The sequence below is a fragment of the Lepidochelys kempii genome, chromosome 6 (assembly GCF_965140265.1).
Source record: "Lepidochelys kempii isolate rLepKem1 chromosome 6, rLepKem1.hap2, whole genome shotgun sequence".
NCBI lineage: Eukaryota > Metazoa > Chordata > Testudines > Cheloniidae > Lepidochelys > Lepidochelys kempii.
The window spans coordinates 12338335-12362410 of NC_133261.1; the positions used below are offsets into that span (position 1 = coordinate 12338335).

Below are 24076 nucleotides of genomic sequence, written 5' to 3' on the forward strand. Positions count from 1 at the left end.
TGCAATTCTTCTGTTACATGGAACATTGATTTTTTCCCCCTCCCATCTCTTTTAGTTTATTTTTTTTCCCAGTTCCTGTATAGATTTTCAGTGGATTTGAAGTATTTAAGAGAGACAGAGAGAAACCTAACTCTGTTAAGAGTCTGGCATATGTTACAGATTACTGTGGCTTTTTCACAACCCCCCCCCCCCCCCCCCAACACACACACACACTCCCCTCTCCTCCCCTATAATGTAACTGTATCCCTGTGATTTCAGGCTGCTTGTGTTTGCTGCCTGGACTGGGATCCTGTGTTCATCATGGTTTGCAGATGACATGCTTGGTTTTTAGCCAGGGCGGGGAACATTCTTTGCGTCCCGCATGTTCAGGACCAAATGATGGGTGCTCGCCGGGCGAGTGGAGGAGCCGTGCGTCCAGCTGAGAAGAGGAGGAGGCTGAAGGAGAAACAGTTGGAGGTGCTCTTGCAAGCGGTGAAGAGTCCAAAGCGGGCACCTGCTTCCTCCTGCCCGGCAAGGTGGACTCCAGACTGGGTCAGCATTGGTAGGTCTGCAAAAAGGGAACCGTGGAACCGCTCAGGTGCCTTGCGCCCTTCGGTAAACGGTATTCAGAAGATAATTTTGCCTTGTGCAGGGCTGATAGTTTGCAGAGAGGTCCCGGTGAACAGTCCTACCTGCCATTCGAGAGCTGCCTTGCTTCGGAAAATAGGCCACCCCCCACCTGCCTGCCATCGCCGCGCCTCTGGCCCCCCACCAGCCATCACTACCCCTTTGGCCGCCCCTCCAGCCATCACCGCCCCTCTGGCCCCCCACCAGCCATCACCACCCCTCTGGCCCCCCCGCCAGCCATCGCTGCACCTCTGGCCCCCCACCAGCCATCACTACCCCTCTGGCCACCTCTCCAGCCATCACCGCCCCTCTGGACACTCACCAGCCATCACCATCACCGCCCCTCTGGCCCCCCACCAGCCATCACTATTGCCACCCCTCTGGCCCCCCACCAGCCATCGCCACCCCTCTGGCCGCTCCACCAGCTGTTGCTTCCCCTCTGGCCGCCCCCCCCCAGCCTCTGTCACCACCCCTCTGGCCCCCCACCAGCTGTTACCCCTCTGGCCGCCTTGCCAGTGGCAGGACCTTAATGTCCAAGTCATGCACCTCTCCAGCGCCTCGGCTATGGAGCACCTGGCCGCCAGCAGAACTTGTTCCCCACACTGGGATCTGCAGGAACCACTTTGGCCTGGGGGATCATGAAGAGCTGAGCCAGGAAATGAAGAGCAAACTGCAGGAGATCAATGAGGATGAGCAGAGGTGGGGGACCTCCGATATGCCCATTGCCCCTCCTCCGGTGTTTGTCTTGCTTCCCGAGCAAAGTGTTGCATCTCACTCCTGATTCTCAGGTTAGGAAGGGCATTGGCCACCACTTACGTGCAGGTGCAGGCAGCTGGAGCAGCCTCACCTGCCCCTGAGGGTCTCAGCAAAAGTCACACGCCCTTATTCCCACCACCTGGGCATTGGTGAACTGAGGGTAATCACAGTGTTCCTGCAAAACAGTAACACTCAAATAGGCTCACGTACAACGTAACAAGGGGAAACACCCAGATCATCACAGCATGACACTTGGCCAGGGTCCCAGGTCCCAGGGTTTTCTGCATGTTGCATGGACCTCTGCATACTTTGGCCATGCTAGATTGGCCCTGCAGATTAGAGACAATATGTGAGAGACGCAGGAAGAAATGAGGTATCATCGGCTTCCTGTAGGTACAGACCCTGGCTCAGGGCTTTATTCGGGGCTGGGTGGAGCTGGGCACTGGGGTGTTGGTGGCAGTGCTGTGGGGCCCCTTGCTGCCGCATCACGGCATCTGCTCTCACCGTCCTCTTCCTCACTGAGTATTGGAGACAGCCAGGGCATGTGTCCGGAGGGGTGGGGAGTGGATCTGAGACTGGGGCATGTGCCCATGGAGGGAATCTGATGCCAGGGCTTGTGTCCATGGGGGGTGTGACGTTGCACTCCATCTGTTTATGGAAATATGCTTGTGAGTGTGAATATGATGTAACTGGAATATGCTTCATGCAAGAGGTCTCTTGTAAGGTATCATTACAAAGGTTATAACCTACTGAATATATTCCTCCTATTTGTATGTATGTATCATTCTTGTATCTAAAGCTAGAAATAAGTATAACTCTGAGGTCCTATTGTAATTATTCAAAGTGTGGGCCATTAATGGTGGCTTAGAATCTTGATGGCTCCCATTGACTAGGACAACTGGTTGTAAATGGTTTATTTTCCTGCAAGCCTTCCTGTGTACCTGTGGGCCAACCCGTGGGTAATGAAGAATGAGGTCTCACAGGACAAATCCCTGGCTGGGATGATTTAGCTGGGGATTGGTCCTGCTTTGAGCAGGGGGTTGGACTAGATGACCTCCTGAGGTCCCTTCCAACCCTGATATTCTATGAGACAATGTAATATGGTACTGGAATCTACCTTAAAGCTGGTACTTTTCCATTTAGAAGGAGGGGTGGGGACCCAGAGAGACAAAAGATTCCCGCCTTGTGCCAAAGCTATAAAAGGGGGGTGAAGCAGGACAGAGAGGGCAGCCAGTCATGTGAAAACCCTAGTTAACACCTAAGATGTCTGCTGGAACTAACAAAGGACTGTATCAGGGGAAAGGATTGGGCTCAGACTAGGAAGGAGTCTAGTCTGTGAAAGAAGCTTATTGGAACATCTCTGAGAGTGAGATTTTACCTGTAATCAGTTTCATTTCACTGCAGTCAGAGGTGACTCCGGACTGATCCCAGGGGGTGGGATCAGAACCCAGCCCACAGGTTCCCTGACATGCAGTGATGTGTCTGTTAGCCCTGGGGCTGGGCACTAACGGCAGGGTATAGACACACGGGGCGGGGTTTGTGGCTCCCATCTCACTCCTGTTTGTGCATGAACACAGCTCCCTGCACCCAGACGCTTAAGGATTTCTCCATTAAAATGAGTTTTAGTCGGAGATCCTGATCTCTCTTTGCCCTGTCCTTCAGATTGCTGCTGTTAGCGCACTTCTGTGGCATGTGCGACTCATCCAGCATCGGACACAAAGGGAGTGCCTGTCAGATACTGGCATTGCAGACTTGCAAGACGCACACCTTTTAAAACCTGGGGATCCAGGCATATTTAAGGCGTCCCTATTGGGAAATTCGGGACGCAAAAGGGTTTTTTTTAAATGTAACTAACGCTAACTAAACTAAGAACTGTGAATAAAGAGGGTTAAAGTAGCCATCTAACAACTCGATATTAATGTTCATAGTGACACCGCTAACGGACTCCGTCTCAAGCTGGGGCCGTTGAGAAGGAACTGCAGGGGTCGGGGTGTGTGCGTGCTAGAAGAGGCACCGGCGGTGCCGCGAGACTGCTATTGTGCTAGCAAAAATCTCCGCTTGATGGCTCCGGAAGTGGAGTACCCACAGGGACAGCGCTCGAAGAGGAATCTAGGGTTCCTACCGAATTGGCATTTTGGGGTCCTTCCCCACTTACCCCACAGCAGGTCCTCTTGGCCTGCCTCTCTTCTAACTCCAGCTCATGTTTTCACTGCTCCAAGCGGTCAGCTAGCCGCCACTCCTCCAGCTCCAGCTCCTTCACTCTACACATCCACTGGGGGGAACCCAGATGGGAAGCCCCCTCCTGGCTGTGGAGCTGGGTCCAGTGGACCCCTGCCACTACCCCAACCACCCCCTGCTATTCCCAGACTCTCCGGGCATCCCGGGAGCCCCGCTGGGATCTAGAACCTGCTCCTAGGACTGGTCATTCTCTACCATCCAGGCAATCAGCAGCTCCTGGGTGAGCCTCCCAATGCTCACCCCTCTCTCCCTGCACAGACATGCAAGACCCCTTGTAGGGAGCTGGTTGTAGGCCCTTTCCTTGCTGGTTCCTTCAATTCCCTTGTTCTATCGCTGGCAGACACTCACTGCAAAGCACCTGCGCTGGCAGCCAGATGTCTACAGGGTGCGTCCACCAACTGTCTGCTCCTACCAGGTTGTCACGGACTCACAGGACTCGTGCTTTCTCCCAGCGCCGTACGGTGCGTGGGGGGAACCCCCTTCAGTGCGACAGCCCTTCTCAGGCGTCCACTCTTTCTTGGGGGTTAAGCCGTAGGCCCCACCACCTCCTAGAACCGCACCTCTCTGAGCCTGTCTCTGCCGTGGGCCCCCTCAGGGAGTCCACTCACTCTGGACCCTCGTGGCCTCCACTCCCAGAGGCAATAATGCCCCCTGTTCTCTAGTCTGGAGTGACTCTCAGCCAGTGTAAAACAGGAGGGTTTATTGAGCCTGCTCCTGCACCCTGAACCCCTCATTTCTGGCCCCACACTGGAGTCTGTACCCCCTCCTGCACCCCAACCTCCTGTCCCAGTCCAGTGAACGTGAGTGAGGGTGGGATAGAATGAGTGAGGGGCGGGGCCTCAGAGAAGCGGTGGGGCGGGACCTCAGGCAAGGGGGTGGGGCAAGGGAGTTTGGTTTTGTGTAATTAAAAAGTTGGAAAACCCAGTGGGGGGCAGAGTCATGTGGGGGGGCCTGGCTCCCCTGTAGCCCTTGCTGGGGAGGGGCAGAATGACAGGGCGGGGCTGGCTCCCTGATAGCATTAGCTGGGGTTGGCTGAGTGGTAGGGTGGGGCTGTAGCCCTGGCTGGGTGTGGGGGAGCAGAGTGATATGGGGTGGGGGGGCTGGCTCCCCTGTAGCCCTGGTTGGATACGTGGGGGAGGGGAGGCCTTTCCCTGCAGCCAGTCCCCCTGCCCCTGAAGCTTTGTGCACATCAGCCCCTGTTGTAGCTTTTCCCTGAGCACGGAGGATCCATCACACCTGGCCAGATCCCCTGGCTGCCCTGAGGTGGCTGCTTCCACTTCAGCGTCCCAGTTCCCTGCCCTCCCCGCCCCCAGCCCCAGTGCCTGGGGTGATGGCATTGCCTGGCTCCCATGTGTCTCCAGCTGCTCGAGGGGAGGGGCAGGGCCTGGAAGCCCTCGCCTTCCTTGGGGGCACAGACAGCCCTACCCCAGGCACTGACAGCACAGGAGCACGTGCGGTCCCTTTGCTGCCCCTGCAGATTGCCCCAGCCTGAGCCCCGCCACACCGCCCAGCTCTGCCCTGGCCACGCCCAGCAACAGGGGCCCGAGCTGCCTGAGGCAGGTTCTGTTCATTTCCGTCGCGCCGTCTCAGTGGCTCCTCTGCTGGGAGACGCCTCCCAGCTACTGCCCTGCCTGCACCTCGCACGTTTGTCTAGGACGTTCCTTGCTTTTTGAAGAGCTCGAATTTGGACGCTCCTGCTCCTCAAGGTCTGTGGGAGGGGAGAGCCCGGTTCCTGGGCATTTGCCACCACTGCAGGTGGGCAGCCCCTCACGGACCTTAGGGGTATCTTCCTGGGCCACCTCCCTTTCCTCCACCCGAGGGGGGCACAGGCTCACTCCTTGTGAGCCCTGCAATGCCTCTCATGCAGCCTGCAGGGGGGTGCAGAGCCCCCATCTCGGCACCTCAGAGAGGCTTTGGAGGCCAATCGCCCCTTCTCCCCCCAGCCCTGAGAAGAGCCCAGCTTGCGGCCGTCTGCAAGAAATGACCAGCCTGCAGTGACCTCCGGACTCTTTAATGAAGGTATCTGACCAGGTTACTGCTGGCAACCAGGCATGCCCTGGCCCTGCTGAAATAACACTCCGCGCCCAGTTTCTCCGGGGTCGTTTTCTCTTTGACCCAGGCTGCCCCTGGCTGCATCATTGCTTTGAGAAAGCATAGTAGATATTTTAACAATCAGGACGGCCCGATGGCACCATGCCACGTGCCCCCCGGGAGCGGAGAGGGAGAACGGTGCTTCGGAAGCCTGGCCCTGGTGGACCCAGGATACGGGCAGAACAGGGAAGGGCAGGCCCAAGGCCATAGTGCTGATGGGCTGGGCCAGATGGAGCCAACACCCTGCAGAAGACGGGGACAGTGCAGCGAGAGACAAACACAGCCAGTCGGCGCTGGGGCTGTGGGCTGACAGCTGCTCTCCCAGCCTGTGGGCTGTTAACAGCCGTGTGTGCGTGGTACCTGCCGCACGCCGGCCGGCCGGGGTTCTGTGCCAACACAAGGAAAGGCCACGGTGCAACGCTCATGGCGCAGTCAGCCTGCACTCTGAACAGCCAGGCCCCCACTGGAGCCCTGAGCAGCCTGTGGGGCTCCTCTGCCCACCGCCGGCAGCTCTCAGAGACAGTCATCAGAGGGGTCCTGCCCCACGCTGATCTTCACAGCCCCTTTCAGGGAGGGAGCCCGGATGACTGTTCCAAAGCCCTTTAATTAGCCTGCCAATGCAGGGAGGGGGCTCTGGCAAGGAGAGGCCCAGCCCTGCAGCCCCTTACTGGGGCCAGGAGGGGCTCTTGCGGCTCTCTGGCTCCATGCAGGGGGGCTGGAGCTCCAGCAGGCTCCATGTGACTCGTCTGGGAGGCAGAAGGTGCTGCGATTGGCTCTGCTTCAGCTTGTGGGATCCAACGGGCACGCTCTGGCCAGGGACCTGGGGTCTCCGGAAGAGGTTTCTGCTCAGCAGTAGAGTCACAGTGGGCTGCTCGGGGCCCCACCACACAGACCTAAGGGACAGACACAGCTGGGCTCACTCAGGCCTTGGGGCTGCTGGGTCTGAGCCCATCCTCTCTGCCATATCCCCCACCTCTGTCCCAACCATCAACCTCTTACCTTCAAGCTCCTTTCTCCTCCCACCGTAAGCTGCTCTCTCTCCAGTCCCTTGTGCCCCTCCCCTCTGGGCCTTTCCCCAGCTCCATCATGGCCCTACTTCATTCCCCCAAGAAGTGCTGTCCCCATTCCCTCGGGCCTCCCACAAGCTCCCTTGCCACCCCATCCCCTGCCCCCATTTCCCAGACCACTCCAGGGGCTCTGCCCATCCCTGCCCCATTCCCTTGACAACCTGGGTCGCCATCTCTCCATCATGTCCCCTCCCCTGTGTGCCCGCTCTTCCCACGGCCCCCACGGCCAATGCCCCCCCAACACTCCCCCCGCTTCCAGGAAGACTCTGAGGTGTCAGCGTCACTGTTACATGCCCCAGCTCAGCAGGGATCCAGTCCTTGCCTCAGGTCAGGCTCTGGCCCTTCCCAGCCCTGTCCAGCTGTTAACCTGGCAATGCCGCTGAGCCAGAGGGAAGGGGCTCCTGTGGGGATAGCCCCATCCCTCTGGAGATAGCAGGGGGGCGGGCAGAGAGTGAGCACCCCCTGGAGCAGGAAGCTGAGGCTCAGAGTGGAAGTGTAATAAGCTGTTCTGTGCTCATACCACTGAACGCTGCCTCTCTGCTCCCCCCTTACACTGGTGCATCAGGGGGCATCTCTGATCCCAGGAACAAGGCCCCCCCATTCTCACTGTGCACTGCAGAGGGAGGAGGCAGATTAGAGCCAAAAGTCACAGCGGCAGGGCTCAGCCCCCCCCTTCCCAGAAAACTCCCCAGGGAGAAGGCTCCCTAGCCTAACCCAGGGCTGCCTCAGGCAGGGCTCCCCCAGATTTCACCCATTAGAGCGCAGCTCAGTAGCAAGCTCACCCTCACCAACATGACAGCCTGGACTAGGAATCCCTGGGACCCCTACAGCTACAGCTGGTCAGTTAAAAGCCCTGGTCCATTTATTCTACAATCCACACACATGCTCAGATTGTCTTGAAAGCTGCCATGCCCACTGAGGAGCTGGGGTAGAGTTTGTGCTGCAAATTTGGTGTCATTTGGCTAAGCAGCTCCCAGGATCCAGCTGCTGCAAATGACCTCATTTTCTAGTCAGCTGGTTCTTAGGGTTTTGCAAGTGGCCGGGGAAAACGAAGCCCAGTATCCACGGCACTCTGATCCCTCTCCCAGCTCCCGCTGGCTTCTGACTGGCTTACAGGGAAAACCGTTCCTTACCTGCACTCCGACCATTGTTCTGCGAGGGGTGGGGGCAGACACACATTCCACTCAGGTGGGCACGCCCAGTGCCCCAAAGCCAGAGAACTCGGTGTAGCAAAGCCCCTTGGGGTACCGCACGCACCCCCAGGACCCCAGCCCAGTCCCCGTCAGTTCCTTCACACTGGCAGCCATTTGTCTGGAGACTCCGATGCAGAGGGACCCGAGGGCATGCCGGGGAGTACACGACTGCACCCACCTCTCAAAGAACAACAGTAACTGTAACCATGAGTAACCATTTCTTCTCCCAGTGGTTGCAGATGTGTAGACCACTTGGGTGACTTGCAAGCAGTAGTGGCTCGGCGTCTATTTAAATAGTAAAAAGAAAAGGAGTACTTGTGGCACCTTAGAGACTAACCAATTTATTAGAGCATAAGCTTTCGTGAGCTACAGCTCACTTCATCAGATGCATATCGTGGAAACTGCAGCAGACTTTATATATACACAGAGAATATGAAACAATACCTGGTATTAGGTATTGTTTCATATTCTCTGTGTATATATAAAGTCTGCTGCAGTTTCCACGATATGCATCTGATGAAGTGAGCTGTAGCTCACGAAAGCTTATGCTCTAATAAATTGGTTAGTCTCTAAGGTGCCACAAGTACTCCTTTTCTTTTTGCGAATACAGACTAACACGGCTGTTACTCTGAAACCTATTTAAATAGTGACTGCAGAACTGCTCTTCCACAGCTCACTTCTGCCCTAGAAGCCTTCCTGACCGTGTAGTTTGGTAAAGTTGGATACGGAAGACTCAGTAGCAGCCCTGAATATATCTAATATGGGAACAACCCTGAGAAATGCCACTAAGGCAGCCTGGTGTTTGCTACACCCTATGGTAATGCAGGAAGTAATCTGTCTGGAAACTGTCTGCACCGAAACCACTTGACCGCTCGTCTGGTCTGCACAGGAGACATCACGCCGCAGTGATAATAAAACTGGCTTAGTCCCATCCAGACAGAAAGCCAGGTTCGTCTTACATGCAACATAGGAAGGTGCTGGTCATCTGCACTAGAGTGCAGCTTAGGAAAAATACAGGCAACTGTATAGTTTGGTTAAGGTGACGTGGTGAAACTTTAGACAAACATTTTGGATGTGGCCTTAAGGCTCCTCTGTCTTTCACTAGCTGAATGTCTGGAGGTCCTGTCATTAGGGCCTGAGTTCACCTGCCCTCCTTGCTGATGTTATAGCAATAAGAAAGGCGGTCTTTTGGCAAAGGAAGCACAGAGTACAGGTTGCTAGAGGCTCAAATAGCGGCCCTGTAAGGGCAGCAAGCACAGTGTTAAGTTCCAACAGGGGAACCCCTTCTTTATAGGTGGGAAGAGGCAAACAACACCTTGCAGACATCTAACAACCATGGGGCTGGAAAATACCGACTTCCCGTGGATCAGGGAATGAAACACTGAGATTGGTGCCAAGTTGACCCTCAATGGCTGAGAGCAGGCCCCATGGTTTACGATGTAACCGGTAATCTAAAATGTCCTGAATCCAGACTAGTACCAATCGAATTCCCCAAGTCAATGACAAACCCAAAAAGCATTTCCACTTGGCCGAAGAGGTTGATCTAGTAGATAGCTTCGTATTATTAGCAGAACCTGTTGGACTGCCTCTGAACAGTTCTTTTCCACTTAATCTGACCACGCAGCATTCATACTATGAGATGCAAACTGCCGCCATGGTGCGGAGACAGTAGGTCTAGGAAGAGCGCAAGAGGCACAGGACATTGGACCAACTGGCTGTGAAGGCTGGAGAACCAACATTGTCTTGGCCAGGCTAGTTCAATGAGTATCTGTTTGGCCTGATCCAGCTTCATTTTGAGAATGACCTGAGGGACAAGCAGAATTGGGGGAAGGTTGATCCCCAATTCAGTTGAGGGCATTGGTCAGAGAGCCTGGACTGTGACCTGCTCTAGAGCAAAACTGACAGCACTTCTTGTCTTTTGTTGCAAATAGGTTGCCAGATGGAAAGCCCCAGTCCCTGAAGATGGACCTTCACAGAGCACTCATGATTCTTGGAGAAATTCCTGCTGAGCTGATTGGACAATTGATTCTGGGCACCTGGAATGTAGGCAGCTGTGGTAAAGTCTTTCTTGATGCAAAAGTGCCAAAAAGTTATCACTTCCCAACAGAACAGATTGAAGTGGTTTGTTGAACTGGTTTGTTCACACACTACATTGCAGTGGTATTGTCAGGATTTATATAAACAGACGTGCCCCTGATGTGAGAGAGAAAAAACTTGGCACATTGTAAATCACTCAAAGTTTACTTGTTGAGACCTTGGAGGTCGAGTATAGGTGTCAGCCCTCCCTTGGACGTGGGGATCAGAAGTAACCTGAGTAGAACCCCTTTCCCCCAGTGTTGGAGGGGAACTTCTTCTATGCCCCTTGAAGCGCATAGAGTCTGAAGCTCTTGAAGAAAGGCTGTAGTCATCGTCCTTAAGGAGTGTTGGTGAGACTTAAAGTCTTCTGGTGGAATCGTCTGGTGAGGAGGATGACAGGAAGTGGAACAGATGGGCTCCCCTATGGTAAGGCTTGAGCCCGTGATAAGGGGTCACTCTGCTGTAGTAGACTCAGTGGGAGCTGTATCAGTTTGTGTCTCCAGTCTCGGTGGTCCAGGAAGTGAGACAACCGAAGGACAACAGCTCTGGAGTGAGCTGATGATTGAGATCTTGAAGAGTGGTGGGCACTCCAAGGAGGCCAGAGAGGAAATTAATGTGGTACAGGAAGCCAGTATGTACCGGCCCAAGAACTCATGTCCCTGCTGAGGGAACGCTGTTGTCTTGGTAATGATCTTCTGGAGGAAGGGGATGGAAGAAAGAGAGAAGGATTCTGAGCCTGATTGCAAGGAACACCCCAAATAGTGAACAGATGAGTTAAACCTGCCAAGCCCACTAAGTACCCCAATCTGTTTGAGGTCCGGTGAGGAGACTGGACTGGTACCAAGGATGGTACAGTAGTCAGTGCCATGAGTACTGCTTGGGAAGTTGAGGCTGCACTAAAATGCAGTACGGGAAAGGCTGTCATTCCTGTGCAGAGATCGGTACCCTAGCCGAAGAATGGCTTGGTACTGAAGGTTTGGAGACTGGGACTAGCGCTATCGTCGGAGCCGAAAATGGTATTGGTACCCAAGCAGAATGTCTTGGTGCTGATGATGGGACCAGATCCACCTCTTTGGTACGCTTCTTAACCGGTAACAAGGGAGAAGCCAGTAACTGTCCATAGTCGAAAGCAACTGACCCACACTGGCCCAGGATTGCAGGGGGCTTCCCCACAGATGAGGACTCCTGTGTCAGAGGTGAATCTGGGACAGAGAGGCAGAGTAAATCAGCTGCTGCCTGAAAAGCCTGTGGTCAGTACTGTCAGTGCCAATGTGCTGGCACCGGACTCAACAGATGTGTCCTGAAGATATTGCCAGAACTGATGGTATGGTACTGGGCAGTTTGCTTCTCAGTACTGGGGAGCGGGTAGATGGTCCTCGTCCTGCTCTATTTTGGACACTCAAGGAGACTTGCTAATGCTCCGCACACTCCTCCTAGAAGAGAAGGAAGAGTCTCTGAGCCCCGGAATGGCTCTGATTAGTTTTGTGAGCCCTCTTCCTTGGAGGACTACAGGAAGGAGAATGGTCCCTTCTCCACGGAGAAGAACCTGAGTCTGGCTGTCTATCAGAAATTGACACTAGCTCCAACACAGTTTGTGAGGCCAGGTGAGCTATGCAAGCTCCCAGATCCTCCTGGGGTTGGCTCCTGGAGATGTTACTTCAGGCGTAAGTGTCTAGCAACAAACATTTTCCTTTCCTGTGCCCCTCTCCCAGGCACAACGAGCATCAAATGTGGTGGTCACTAGACAGGACAGCCACATGAAGGACAGTGCTTAAAATTCGGTGAAGGCATAGCGCCAGGCTTACTAACTAACCAGCCACTCATGGAACTGCTAACCCTCACTAACTAGGTAGCTAATGGGGCTAAAACTATTTACAAGGCACACAGAGTGATCTTGCTGTGGTGCAATAACCATGAGAAACTGCAAATCAGGCTGTGGGTGGTGAGAAGGAACTGAGTGCGGGGGGTGGGCACTGCCCTTATATTGCCTCAGGAGGGGCCCTGAGGGGGACAGGGCGCATGTGCTGCCCCAGCGGGTACTGCTACACAAAGTTCTCCAGCTTTGCTGTGCTGGGCACTCACGCGCCTGAGTGGAAACATGTCTGTAGCCACTCAAAGGAGGACTGCCTCTTGGGAGCTTTTATGCCCTCAGCTATCTACTGCTCAGCCCCCCAAGAGCTAAGTTCCCCTTTGCATGTTGCTGGCTGAGGTTTGCTGGCTTTGCTCGGCCTGGATTTCCGGTTCCTGAAGGATCTCTGGCTGGACCGACCCCTCGACCCCAGACTTATCTGCCCCTCCCACATTTGCGCTCAAAGGGATGTATGCCCACAGAAACCCCTGGGCTGTTTCTTTATGGAGCCCCCGTGCCAGTCGAAGGCTCAGAGTGCCCCATTCCCTGATCAGTGACTGCTCTGGTCCTGCCTCCTCAGCTGCAGAGCCGAAGGAGCCCCGCTGGCGCTGGGTCCCTGCAGAGCGAAGCAGGCAGGGGTGCTCTTTAGGGCTGGGGAAGCTGGGGGCAGGAGTGTGGCCACTGCATGTGCTGAGCGGTCAGACCCCCTCAGGCCCACAGATTCATAGATTCATAGATATTTAGGTCAGAAGGGACCATTATGATCATCTAGTCTGACCTCCTGCACAATGCAGGCCACAGAATTTCACCCACCACTCCTAAAAAAGACCTCACACCTATATCTGTGCTATTGAAGTCCTCAAATTGTAGTTTGAAGACCTCAAGGAGCAGAGAATCCTCCAGCAAGTGACCCGTGCCCCATGCTACAGAGGAAGGCGAAAAACCTCCAGGGCCTTCCAATCTGCCCTGGAGGAAAATTCCTTCCCGACCCCAAATATGGCGATCAGCTAAACCCTGAGCATATGGGCAAGATTCATCAGCCAGATACTACAGAAAATTCTTTCCCGGGTAACTTGGATCTTACCCCATCTAAAAACCCATCACAGGCCATTAGGCCTATTTACCATGAATATTTAATTACCAAAACCATGTTATCCCATCATACCATCTCCTCCATAAACTTATCGAGTTTAATCTTAAAGCAAGATAGATCTTTTGCCCCCACTACTTCCCTCGGAAGGCTATTCCAAAACTTCACTCCTCTGATGGTTAGAAACCTTCGTCTAATTTCTAATCTAAATTTCCTAGTGGCCAGTTTATATCCATTTGTTCTTGTGTCCACATTGGTACTGAGTTTAAATAATTCCTCTCCCTCTCTGGTATTTATCCCTCTGATATATTTATAGAGAGCAATCATATCTCCCCTCAACCTTCTTTTAGTTAGGCTAAACAAGCCAAGCTCCCTGAGTCTCCTTTCATAAGACAAGTTTTCCATTCCTCGGATCATCCTAGTAGCCCTTCTCTGTACCTGTTCCAGTTTGAATTCATCCTTCTTAAACATGGGAGACCAGAACTGCACACAGTATTCCAGGTGAGGTCTCACCAGTGCCTTATATAACGGTACTAAAACCTCCTTATCCCTACTGGAAATACCTCTCCTGATGCATCCCAAGACGACATTAGCTTTTTTCACAGCCATATCACATTGGCAGCTCATAGTCATCCTATGATCAACCAATACTCCAAGGTCCTTTTCCTCCTCCGTTACTTCTAGTTGATGCGTCCCTAGCTTATAACTAAAATTCTTGTTATTAATCCCTAAATGCATGACCTTACACTTCTCACTATTAAATTTCAACCTATTCCTATTACTCCAGTTTACAAGGTCATCCAGATCCTCCTGTAGGGTATCCCTGTCCTTCTGTAAATTAGCAATACCTCCCAGCTTTGTATCATCTGCAAACTTTATTAGCACACTCCCACTTTTTGTGCCCAGGTCAGTAATAAAAAGATTAAATAAGATTGGTCCCAAAACTGATCCTTGAGGAACTCCACTGGTAACCTCCCTCCAACTTGACAGTTCACCTTTCAGTAGGACCCGTTGTAGTCTCCCCTTTAAACAATTCCCTATCCACCTTTCAATTTTCCTATTGATGCCCATCTTATCCAATCTAACTAATAATTCCCCATGCGGCACAGTATCAAACGCCTTACTAAAATCTAAGTAAATTAGATCCACTGTGTTTCCTTTATCTAAAAAATCTGTTACTCTCTCAAAGAAGGAGATCAGGTTGGTTTGGCACGATCTACCTTTTGTAAAACCATGTTGTATTTTGTCCCATTTACCATTGACTTCAATGTCCTTAACTACCTTCTCCTTCAAAATTTTTTCCAAGACCTTGCACACTACAGATGTCAAACTAACAGGTCTATAATTACTTGGATCACTTTTTTTCCCTTTCTTAAAAATAGGAACTATGTTAGCAATTCTCCAATCATACGGTACAACCCCTGAGTTTACAGATTCATTAAAAATTCTTGCTAATGGGCTTGCAATTTCTTGTGCCAATTCTTTTAATATTCTTGGATGAAGATTATCTGGGCCCCCCGATTTAGTCCCATTAAGCTGTTTAAGTTTCGCTTCTACCTCAGATATGGTGATGTCTACCTCCATATCCTCATTCCCATTTATCATGCTACCATTATCCCTAAGATCCTCTTTAGTCTTATTAAAGACTGAGGCAAAGTATTTGTTTAGATATTGGGCCATGCCTAGATTATCCTTGACCTCCACTCCATCCTCAGTTTTTAGCAGTCCCACTTCTTCTTTCTTTGTTTTCTTCCTATTTATATGACTATAGAACCTGGGCTCCACCTCGGGTACCCCCTCCCCTCCATTCTACACACCTACCCTGCCAGGGTAGGGAGCCCTGGCTGGGGCAGGGGGCGTGGGCCCCAGCACAGTACCTGCTTGGGCTGGCTCCAACCGTGGATGCAGAGTGCGCCAACGTTGAGCGGCCTAGAGACAGAAGAGAGGCAAAGGTCAGAGCACTAAGAAGCAACAGGATCCAGCAACACCTGCTCTGGCTCTAGGTGCGGCTCCACGGGATGTGTGGGAGGTGAGCGAGAGGAGACCCCAGTGCCCTTCCAGGGTACAGCCATGACTGGAGAGATTCCTCTCCCTTCCCCAGCAGCGTATTAACGCCTAGGTCGACAAGGCCTAGGCCTAGGGCGGCAAATTTATAATAGCAGCCAGAAGCTGCTTCCCCCGGTGCCAGTTCGTGCCCTCCACTCCTGCCCCAACTCCACCCCTTCCCCACCCCCTCTGCCCCCGTTGGTCCCCTTCCCCAAATCCCCGCCCCGGCCCCGCCTCCTCTCCTGGGCGCGCCACGTTTCCCCCCTTCGCGAAGCTGTTTTGCACACAAGCACTGGCAGGGAGCAGGGAGAAGCTGGACCCGGCGATGCGCTCAGTGGAGGAGTCAGAGTTGGAGCGGAGGTGAGCTGCGACGGGGGGGCCAGGAGCTGCTCGGGGGGGGGCGGCAATTATTTCAGGGCCTCGGGCGGCAAAATCATTAATCCACCACTGCCCTTCCCCCACCACAGATCGTCAGCTCCCTCTCTGATGGGGGAGAGAGAGTCCTCTCGCACACTTTGCACCCACTGGCTACCCCTAGTGGGACCCACGCGGATCCCATGGGGGTGTTTACCTTGCAGTAGGGATGGGGCCGGGGTGCTGAGAGCCATTGAACCAAACTGTAAACCCTGTGCATGATGGAAACCACTTCAAGCCAGGGGTGCGGTCACCCCCCCCACACACACACCCCTTGTTTCAGCACCTATGAATAGGACCCAAATACCACCATCCTCATGTTGAGGGGAAAGGAATTTCCCCGGAACAGCCCAGCTCTGCCAGGCTCTGGTGGGGTGGTGGGGAGGAATTTCCCAGGAACAGCCCAGCTCTGCCAGGCATTGGTGGCTCGGGAGGCGGGGGGAGAAATTTCCCAGGAACAGCCCAGCTCTGCCAGGCTCTGGAATGTGGGACTGGGGGGGACCACTCTGGACCATGGCAGGTGCCTGGCCTGTCTCTTTGACCTGAGTGTGCATTCCCCCTGCAGGAGGGCGCTCCCCCACTGTGGTGCCAGATCGCTCCCCGCCCTCACCTGCATGCTGGCTGCCGTATGGCTCTCCGTCCAGCTGGGCATGGAAGGGCGGGGGGTGCTCTCTGGTGGGTGACACGCCGGCGGGTCTCTGGGGCTGCGGCAGGGTCAGCATGGTGATAAGCAGGGGCTGGGGCTGCCGGGCCTTCCATAAGCGCTCAGGCCCAGAGCTGTGCCGGTGACACAGCTTACTCTCCCATAGACGCTCTTCTGGGAGCAGACAAACTGTGGGGGCAGAGGGTTTGAGCCTAGGGACGCAGCCCAGTGCCTGGGAGCTGTGGCAGGTCTGCTCTGACAGGGGGGTCCACCCATTCCTTCACACCCCCACCCCCCACCCATGCCCTTAGCAAGCCACAACTGGGAACTGGCCTACAGAGAGCTTCATCGGGATCTGCCCAGCTCCAAGGGGTGGGTTCATGAGGGACACTGTAGACCCTACGCAAGCGGGCAATGGGGGCACATGCCTTGCACCAGTGTGGGAGTGGGGGACAGGGCAAGTGTCCTGACGATGGGGGCCATCTTGGGTAGCCTGCAGGGGGCTCAGAGAGTCTCAAAGAGTCTGCTGCTCCCCCCTCACCAGTCTCCCCCACTCTGCTGCCTCCCAGCTCCTCTTCTGCACTGCCCTCCTAAGAACCTCTGGGAGCAGGGAGGGGAGGTCTGAGACTAGCAAGAGACTCCAAGGCAGCAGAGCAGAGGCATGCCCCCTCTCCCCCAGTTCTCCAGCCAGGGCCTGGCCACGCCACACTAGCAGACATCCCCTCTTAGTACACAGGCTCTCTCTCGAGATGGGGCCATCTGACGGACTTGGGTGGGCCCTGCTCCTTCATGCAGGGAGGGCCTCGCAGTGAGTGGCTGCGTGGAGCGCTGCTGGCAAAGAAACAGGCTTAGCTCTTACCCTTGTCAAAGGGAAGCGTGTACTCTTCATCTCAGGTTCATCCATGCTGCCACCCCCACCCCTTGGTGTTTGGGGCTGGCTTGATCTCCACTGAAAAGTTGGATCAATACAGCAACGCTGGTCAGGGGAGTGAAGAAACCACAGTCCTGACCAGTGTAGCTCTCCTGACAAAACCTCCAGTGCAAACACAGCTATGACAAGGCAGCTTCCATGGACGTAGCTACCATCATTCGGGGGAAAAACAGTTACTCACCTTCTTGTAACGGTTGTTTTTCGAGATGTGTTGTTCACGTCCATTCCAATCAGGTGTGCGCACACTGCGTGCACAGTTGTTGGAAAGTTTTCCCTTAGCAGCTCCCGTCGGGTTGGCTATGGAGCCCTCCTGGAGTGACACCTTCATGGCGCTCAATATATGACCCTGCCAACCCAACACCCCCTCAGTTCCTTCTTGCCGACTACTCCAACAGCGGAAGGAGGGTGGGTATTGGAGTGGATGTGAACAACACATCTTGAAGAACAGTTACGAGAAGATGAGTAACCGTTTTTTCTACTTCGAGTGCTTGTTCACGTCGATTCCAATCAGGTGACTCCCAAGTTCTACCCTGGAGGTGGGGTCGGAGTTAAGGAATTGCTGATTGGAGCACCACTCTGCCGAATGCTGCATCATCTCTGGCATGTTGGGTGATAGCACAGTGAGAGGTAAATATGCACTGAGGACCATGTTGCTGCCCTGCAAATTTCTTGTATTGGGACCTGGGCCAGGAACGCCGCTGACGAGGCCTGTGCCCTCGTGTGCCGTAGGAGCTGGGGCTGGAGCCCTGACCAGCTCGTAGCACGTGTGGATGCAGGACATGATCCAGGAAGATATTCTTTGAGATGAGAGCAGGAGTGCTTTCATCCGGTCTGCTACCACCATGTACAGCTGGTTTGACTTCCTGAACAGCTAAGTGTGCTCAATGTAGAATGTTAGCACTCGTTGAACATCCAATGAGTGTAGCCTCTGCTCTCGACTACTGGCATGAGGCTTAGGCTAGAAGATAGGTAGAAAAATGTCTTAGTTAGTATGAAAGAGTGACACTACCTTGGGAAGCAAGGCTGGGTGAGGCCTGAGTTGCATCTTATGCTTGTGGAAGACCGTGTAGGGTGGATCGGAGACAAGGGCCTTTAGCTCTGACACCCTCCTAGCTGATGTGATGGCCACCAGGAAGGCTACCTTCCATGATAGAGAAGGCAACAAGTTGCTATTGACTCAAAAGGGGCCCCATTAATTTGGAGAGGACAAGATTGAGGTCCCATGCTGGGACAGGCTGTCTGGTCTGAAGATATAGGCATTCCAAACCCTTGAGGAAACAGCTTACCATGGGGTTAGCAAATACGGATTGGCCAGATGCTCCCGAGTGAAAGGCTGAGATAACAGCAAGATGTACTTTGATGGATGACACTGCCAGGCCTTGTTGTTTCAGGTACAGAAGGTGCTCTAGAATGAGTGGTACTGACGCCTGGAGTGGAGATGTACGCTGCTGGTCACACCAGCAAGTGGACCTTTTCCACTGAGCTAGATATGTGGTCCTAGTAGATGGTTTCCTACTGCCAAGTAGGACCTCCCTTCCTGGTTCTGAGCACAGAAGCTCCATGGGGTTTAACCATGAAGCTTCCAGGCTGTGAGATGGAGGGACAGACTTTGACTCCCTCAGGGAACTGATGGGCAGGATCCCCTGGGAGAATAACATGAGGGGGAAAGGAGTCCAGGAGAGCTGGCTATATTTTAAAGAATCCTTATTGAGGTTACAGGGACAAACCATCCCGATGTGTAGAAAGAATAGTAAATATGGCAGGCGACCAGCTGGGCTTAACAGTGAAATCCTTGCTGATCTTAAACACAAAAAAGAAGCTTACAAGAAGTGGAAGATTGGACAAATGACCAGGGAGGAGTATATAAATATTGCTCAGGCATGCAGGAGTGAAATCAGGAAGGCCAATCACACTTGGAGTTGCAGCTGGCAAGGGATGTTAAGAGTAACAAGAAGGGTTTCTATGGGTATGTTAGCAACAAGAAGGTCAAGGAAAGTGTGGGAGGCAATCTAGTGGCAGAGGCATAGGCGCCGACTCTGTGGGTGCTCCGGGGCTGGAGCACCCACGGGGAAAAATTGGTGGGTGCTCTGCACCCACCGGCAGCTACTCGCCCAGCTCACCTCCACCTCCACTTCCTCCCTTGAGCATGCCTTCCCCGCTTCTCCCCCTAGCTCCCAGTGCTTGGCGCCGCAAAACAGCTGTTTAGCGGCAGCAAGTGCTGGGAGGGAGGGGGGAGGAGGGGGAATGCAGTGCGCTCGGGGAAGAGGCTGGGCCAGGGCGAGGATTTGGGAAAGAAGTCCAACAGGGGCAGGGAGGGGGCGGAGTTGGGCTGGGGACTTTGGGGAAGGGGTTGGAATGGGGGCGGAGCAGGGGTGGGAGAAGGCAGGGCAGGGGTGGAGTCAAGGTGGGGCCAGGGACGGGGGGGGGTCAAGCACCCACTGGCACCAGGAAAAGTTGGCGCCTATGGACAGAGGATGTGGAAAAAGCTAATGTACTCAATGATTTTTTTGCCTCTATCTTCACGAACAAGGTCAGCTCCCAGACTACTGCACTGGGCAGCACAGCATGGGGAGGAGGTGACCAGCCCTCTGTGGAGAAAGAAGTGGTTCAGGACTATTTAGAAAAGATGGATGAGCACAAGTCCATGGGGCCAGATGTGCTGCATCCAAGAGTGCTAAAGGAGCTGGCGGATGTGATTGCAGAGCCATTGGCCATTATCTTTGAAAACTCATGGCGATCAGGGGAGATCCTGGACGACTGGAAAAAGGCTAATGTAGTGCCAATCTTTAAAAAAGGGAAGGAGGAGGATCCGGGGAACTACAGGCGAGTGAGCCTCACCTCAGTCCCTGGAAAAATCATGGAGCAGGTCCTCAAGGAATCAATTTTGAAGCACTTAGAGGAGAGAAAATTGATCAGGAACAGCCAGCATGGATTCACCAAGGGCAAGTCATGCCTGACTAACCTAATTGCCTTCTATGCTGAGATAACTGGCTCTCTGGATGAGGGGAAAGCAGTGGACGTGTTATTCCTTGACTTTAGCAAAGCTTTTGATACCGTCTCCCACAGTATTCTTGCCAGCAAGTTAAAGAAGTATGGGCTGGATGAATGGACTATAAGGTGGATAGAAAGCTGGCTAGATCGTTGGGCTCAACGGCTAGTGATAAAATGGCTCCATGTCCAGTTGGCAGCCGGTATCAAGCAGAGTGCCCCAAGGGTCAATCCTGGGGCTAGTTTTGTTCAATATCTTCATTAATGATCTGGAGGATGGTGTGGATTGCACTCTCAGCAAGTTTGCAGATGACACTAAACTGGGAGAGGTGGTAGATACGCTAGAGGGTAGGGATAGGATACAAAGGGACTTAGACAAATTAGAAGATTGGGCCAAAAGAAATCCGATGAGGTTCAACAGAGACAAGTGCAGAGTCCTGCACTTAGGGCGGAAGAATCCCATCCACTGCTACAGACTACAGACCGAATGGCTAGGCAGCAGTTCTGCAGAAAAGGACCTGGGGTTACAGTGGACAAGAAGCTGGATATGAGTCAACAGTGTGCCCTTGTTGCCAAGAAGGCTAACCGCATTTTGGGCTGTATAAGTAAGAGCATTGCCAGCAGATCGAGGTAAGTAATCATTCCCCTCTATTCGGCATTGCTGAGGCCTGATCTGGAGTACTGTGTCCAGTTTTGGGCCCCACACTACAAGAAGGATGTGGAAAAATTGGAAAGAGTCCAGTGGAGGGCAACAAAAATTATTAGAAGGCTGGAGCACATGACTTATGAGGAGAGGCTGAGGGAACTGGGATTATTTAGTCTGCAGAAGAGAAGAATGAGGGGGGATTTGATAGCTGCTTTCAACTACTTGAAAGGGAGTTCCAAAGAGGATGGGTCTAGACTGTTCTCAGTGGTAGCAGATGACAGAACAAGGAGTAATGGTCTCAAGTTGCAGTGGGGAAGATTTAAGTTGGATATTAGGAAAAACTTTTTCACTAGGAGGGTGATGAAGCACTGGAATGGGTTACCTAGGGAGGTGGTGCAATCTCCTTCTTTAGAGGTTTTTAAGTTCATCTTGACAAAGCCCTGTCTGGGATGATGTAGTTGGGGATTAGTCCTGCTTTGAGCAGGGGGTTGGACTAGATGACCTCCTGAGATCCCTTCCAACCCTGATATTCTATGATTCTATGTCTGGAGGTCCAGGTGATGAAGGTGACCAAGGTCCTGAGTGATCAGATCGGAATGCAGTGGTAACTTGATTGGAGTGTCCACTGACAGCTCCAGGAGCATGGAGTACCAGTGTTGTCGGGCTACACTCGGGCCACCAGAATTACCTCCACTCTGCCTCTGCGGATCTTGAGAAGTGGCTTGTGCACAAGAGGGATCGGGAGAAAGGCGTCCAACAGGGTTGCCAGGGTATGCATACCTAATGACTTCATAGTCACCCGGGGGTCTTTTAAACTGTGCAGCTTGGAGTCTGTTTGCTCCGAAAATAACCCTGTGCCTTCAAATGGTAGGTCCTGCAGAGTTTGCTGCAGCTCTGGGGGCAACCCAGATGCCTGTAGCCATGAGCTTCTCCTCATGGCTACTCCTGAGGAAAGGGTGCGGGAAGCTGAGTCCGCCAAGTCCAATGAAGCCTGGAGGGAGGTTCACACCACTGCCTTCCCTTCATCAGTGATAGCCGAGAACTTGGCTCTGGAGTCTGGTGGAATCAGCTACTTAAACTTCAACATGGAGGCCCACGAGTTGCGTATATTTTCCTGCCAAAAAGGTCCATCCTTTTAGACTCCTTGGATTTAGGGGCCAGCCCTTGCTGCCCCCGTCTCTCTTTCTCATTCACTGCCGATATTATGAGGGAGCATGGCTGTGAGTCAGAGAACAGGTACTCGTACCCCTTGGAGGGAACGAAGTACTTGCACTCTAGGCCCCTGGCGGTGGGCGGGATTGAGGCAGGAGTCTGCCATAGAGTCTTAATATTGCTCTGGATAGTTTTTATCAGTGGCAGAGCTACCCTGGACGCCCTTTGGGCAAGGATGTCAACCATGGGGTCTTCAGGTTCCATCACCTCCTCCACCTGTAACCCCATGTTACGGGCAATCCTTCGTAGAAGGTCCTGGTGGGCCCTGTGGTCAATTGTGGGGGGCCCCAAGGTTGAAGCTCCTACCACTGCTTCGTCCGGGGACAAAGATGAGGAGGCCAAAGGTTGTATGAGGTCCTTCTGACCCTCCAGCTCCCTGACCTCCTCCTGTTCAGCATCTGGGACCTCTATGGTGACCATAGCTGAGGTGACAGTAGCCTGGCCTTGCAATGAGTCATGCCACCGAGTTGCCTCGGTGGTTGCTTGCGCCACGGTCACCTCAGAACCATGGGGCATAGGCCGGTCCTTGGCTGTCTGGGTGGTCGGTGCTCCGAGGCCACCAAATGGGAGCCCAAAAAGGCCATTGCACCAGAGGCTGCCACTGGGATTGCCATGCCATTGGTGCCTTCCTCCATCGCTTGTTGGATCTATGCCTGCTGTGACGGGAATAGTACGAGTCACCATCCGAGTCCAAAGACACGGATCTCGACTGAGATGATCACAGTGGTGCCGCATGGTGCTGCGCCGGGGACCTGTGGCAAGTTGATGATGCAGGGGACCAGTGTGGAGACACCTGGGCCGGGGACTGAAATCAGGAATCCGATGTCGTGGATCTGATGCCAGGAACTGGTACTGAGAGTATGATACCGAGGGTCAGTGCCAATCTTCTCTCAGAGCCGGGGATCACTGCCGCTCCCTTGTTGGTGCTGGGGAGCATCGTGCCACCGGTGCCAGGGAACCCCTTGCGGAGTCTGGTGCCAGACAGCAGTGCCTTGAGGGTGGCGATCTGGAGAGGTGTCAAGGCGAATGGTGCCAGGCAGGAGAGAGTGACCGCTGCGTCATGGCCAGCTTGCCTCTAGATGATGCAGGTCGTGGCAGCACCGGGGGGCTTATCTCTGATCACGGGGGGCTGAGGAGTTGTCATCGCTATTAAGTCCTGGGGTGGAGGGTAACTCCAACTCCGCCACGTGGCACTGCCCATCCTGGGAGTCGTGTGCCAGACTTGACAGTCCCCCGTGGGAACCGAAGTTGACGGCGCTGACTCTTGCTGCCTGGACGCTGAGGGCTCCTTCACAGAACGCCCCAGTGCTGCGCCTGCAGGTGCCACTGTTTTCTGCACCGGGGAGCGCCCCCTGTCGGCTTTTCTATGCCACTTGTACTGCACCAGTGAGTGCGAGTGGTGCCGGGTTGTCTGTGCACGCTGAGGTGCCAGGGAGCGCCAGTGCCGGGTCTCTTAGACTAGAGCGCTTCCTCAGCACCGTGTCACCATGGGCGACGAGTTCCATGGCCCGCGGTGCCCAGGCACCACGGGCCCGGCTCCTGCACTGTCTGAGGCCGGGTCTCTCCCTCGGCCCTGCCTTCTGCCATGGGCGCCCCCCCACGCATCCCCAGGGCCATTTAAAACAGCACAGGGCCCCCACTCACCACCGGCAGCGCAGCAGAGCTGAGCGGCTTCCTGCCTGCTTGCTCCACCTGCCTGCTGGCCCCTCCCTGCAGCCCCTGGGCGGGGTGGGTCTGTGTCCCACCCCAAGCGCCTCTGAGGCCAGTGGGAAACTGCGGGGGCAGTGTCTGGGGGTAGCAGCACATGGAGACTCCCGGCCTACCCTGCCTAGAAGCCCCAGGTAAGCGCCGCACCCCGCCACCCCCTCCCAGAACCTGCACCCCCAGCCCGGAGCCTGCACACAGAACCCAAACTCCATCCCAGAGCCTGCACCCCTACCCCCTTCCCACACCTGCCCCCAAACTCCCTCCCAGAGCTTGCACCCCTCACCTCCTCCTACATCCCCACCCCTTGCCCCAGCCCAGAGCCTACACCCAAACTCTGTTCCAGAGCCTGCACCCCCTCCCCCTGAACCCCCTCCTGTCCCCAAACTCCCTCCCTGAGCCTGCATCCCCACTCCCAGCCCAGAACCAGCACCCAAACTCTGTCCAGAACCTGAACCCCTCACCACCACCTGCACACCCACCCCCTGCCCTAGCCCGGAGCCTGCACCCAGCACCCAAACTCCGT

At 54.2% G+C, this 24076-nt stretch overlaps 1 protein-coding gene across 8 annotated transcripts in view; it reads right to left on the minus strand.

Annotated features, from left to right (window-relative positions):
* Positions 1–5605: 5605 nt before the first annotated feature.
* Positions 5606–24076, minus strand: part of AGBL2 (AGBL carboxypeptidase 2) — a 50992-nt gene continuing 32521 nt past the window's right edge. For 4 of the 8 annotated variants that reach the window (XM_073346685.1, XM_073346684.1, XM_073346687.1 and 1 more), the window contains 3 exons: positions 16037–16258; positions 14844–14895; positions 5606–6584 (listed from right to left, as the gene is read on the minus strand). In XM_073346685.1, the coding sequence (XP_073202786.1) occupies positions 6356–6584; positions 14844–14895; positions 16037–16258 (503 nt within the window). In that variant the 3' untranslated portion in view covers positions 5606–6355. Of the gene's footprint in view, positions 6585–11385; positions 11461–14843; positions 14896–16036; positions 16259–24076 lie in introns of those variants that run through there. The other 4 variants (XM_073346689.1, XM_073346688.1, XM_073346686.1 and 1 more) reach the window with 3 other exon arrangements.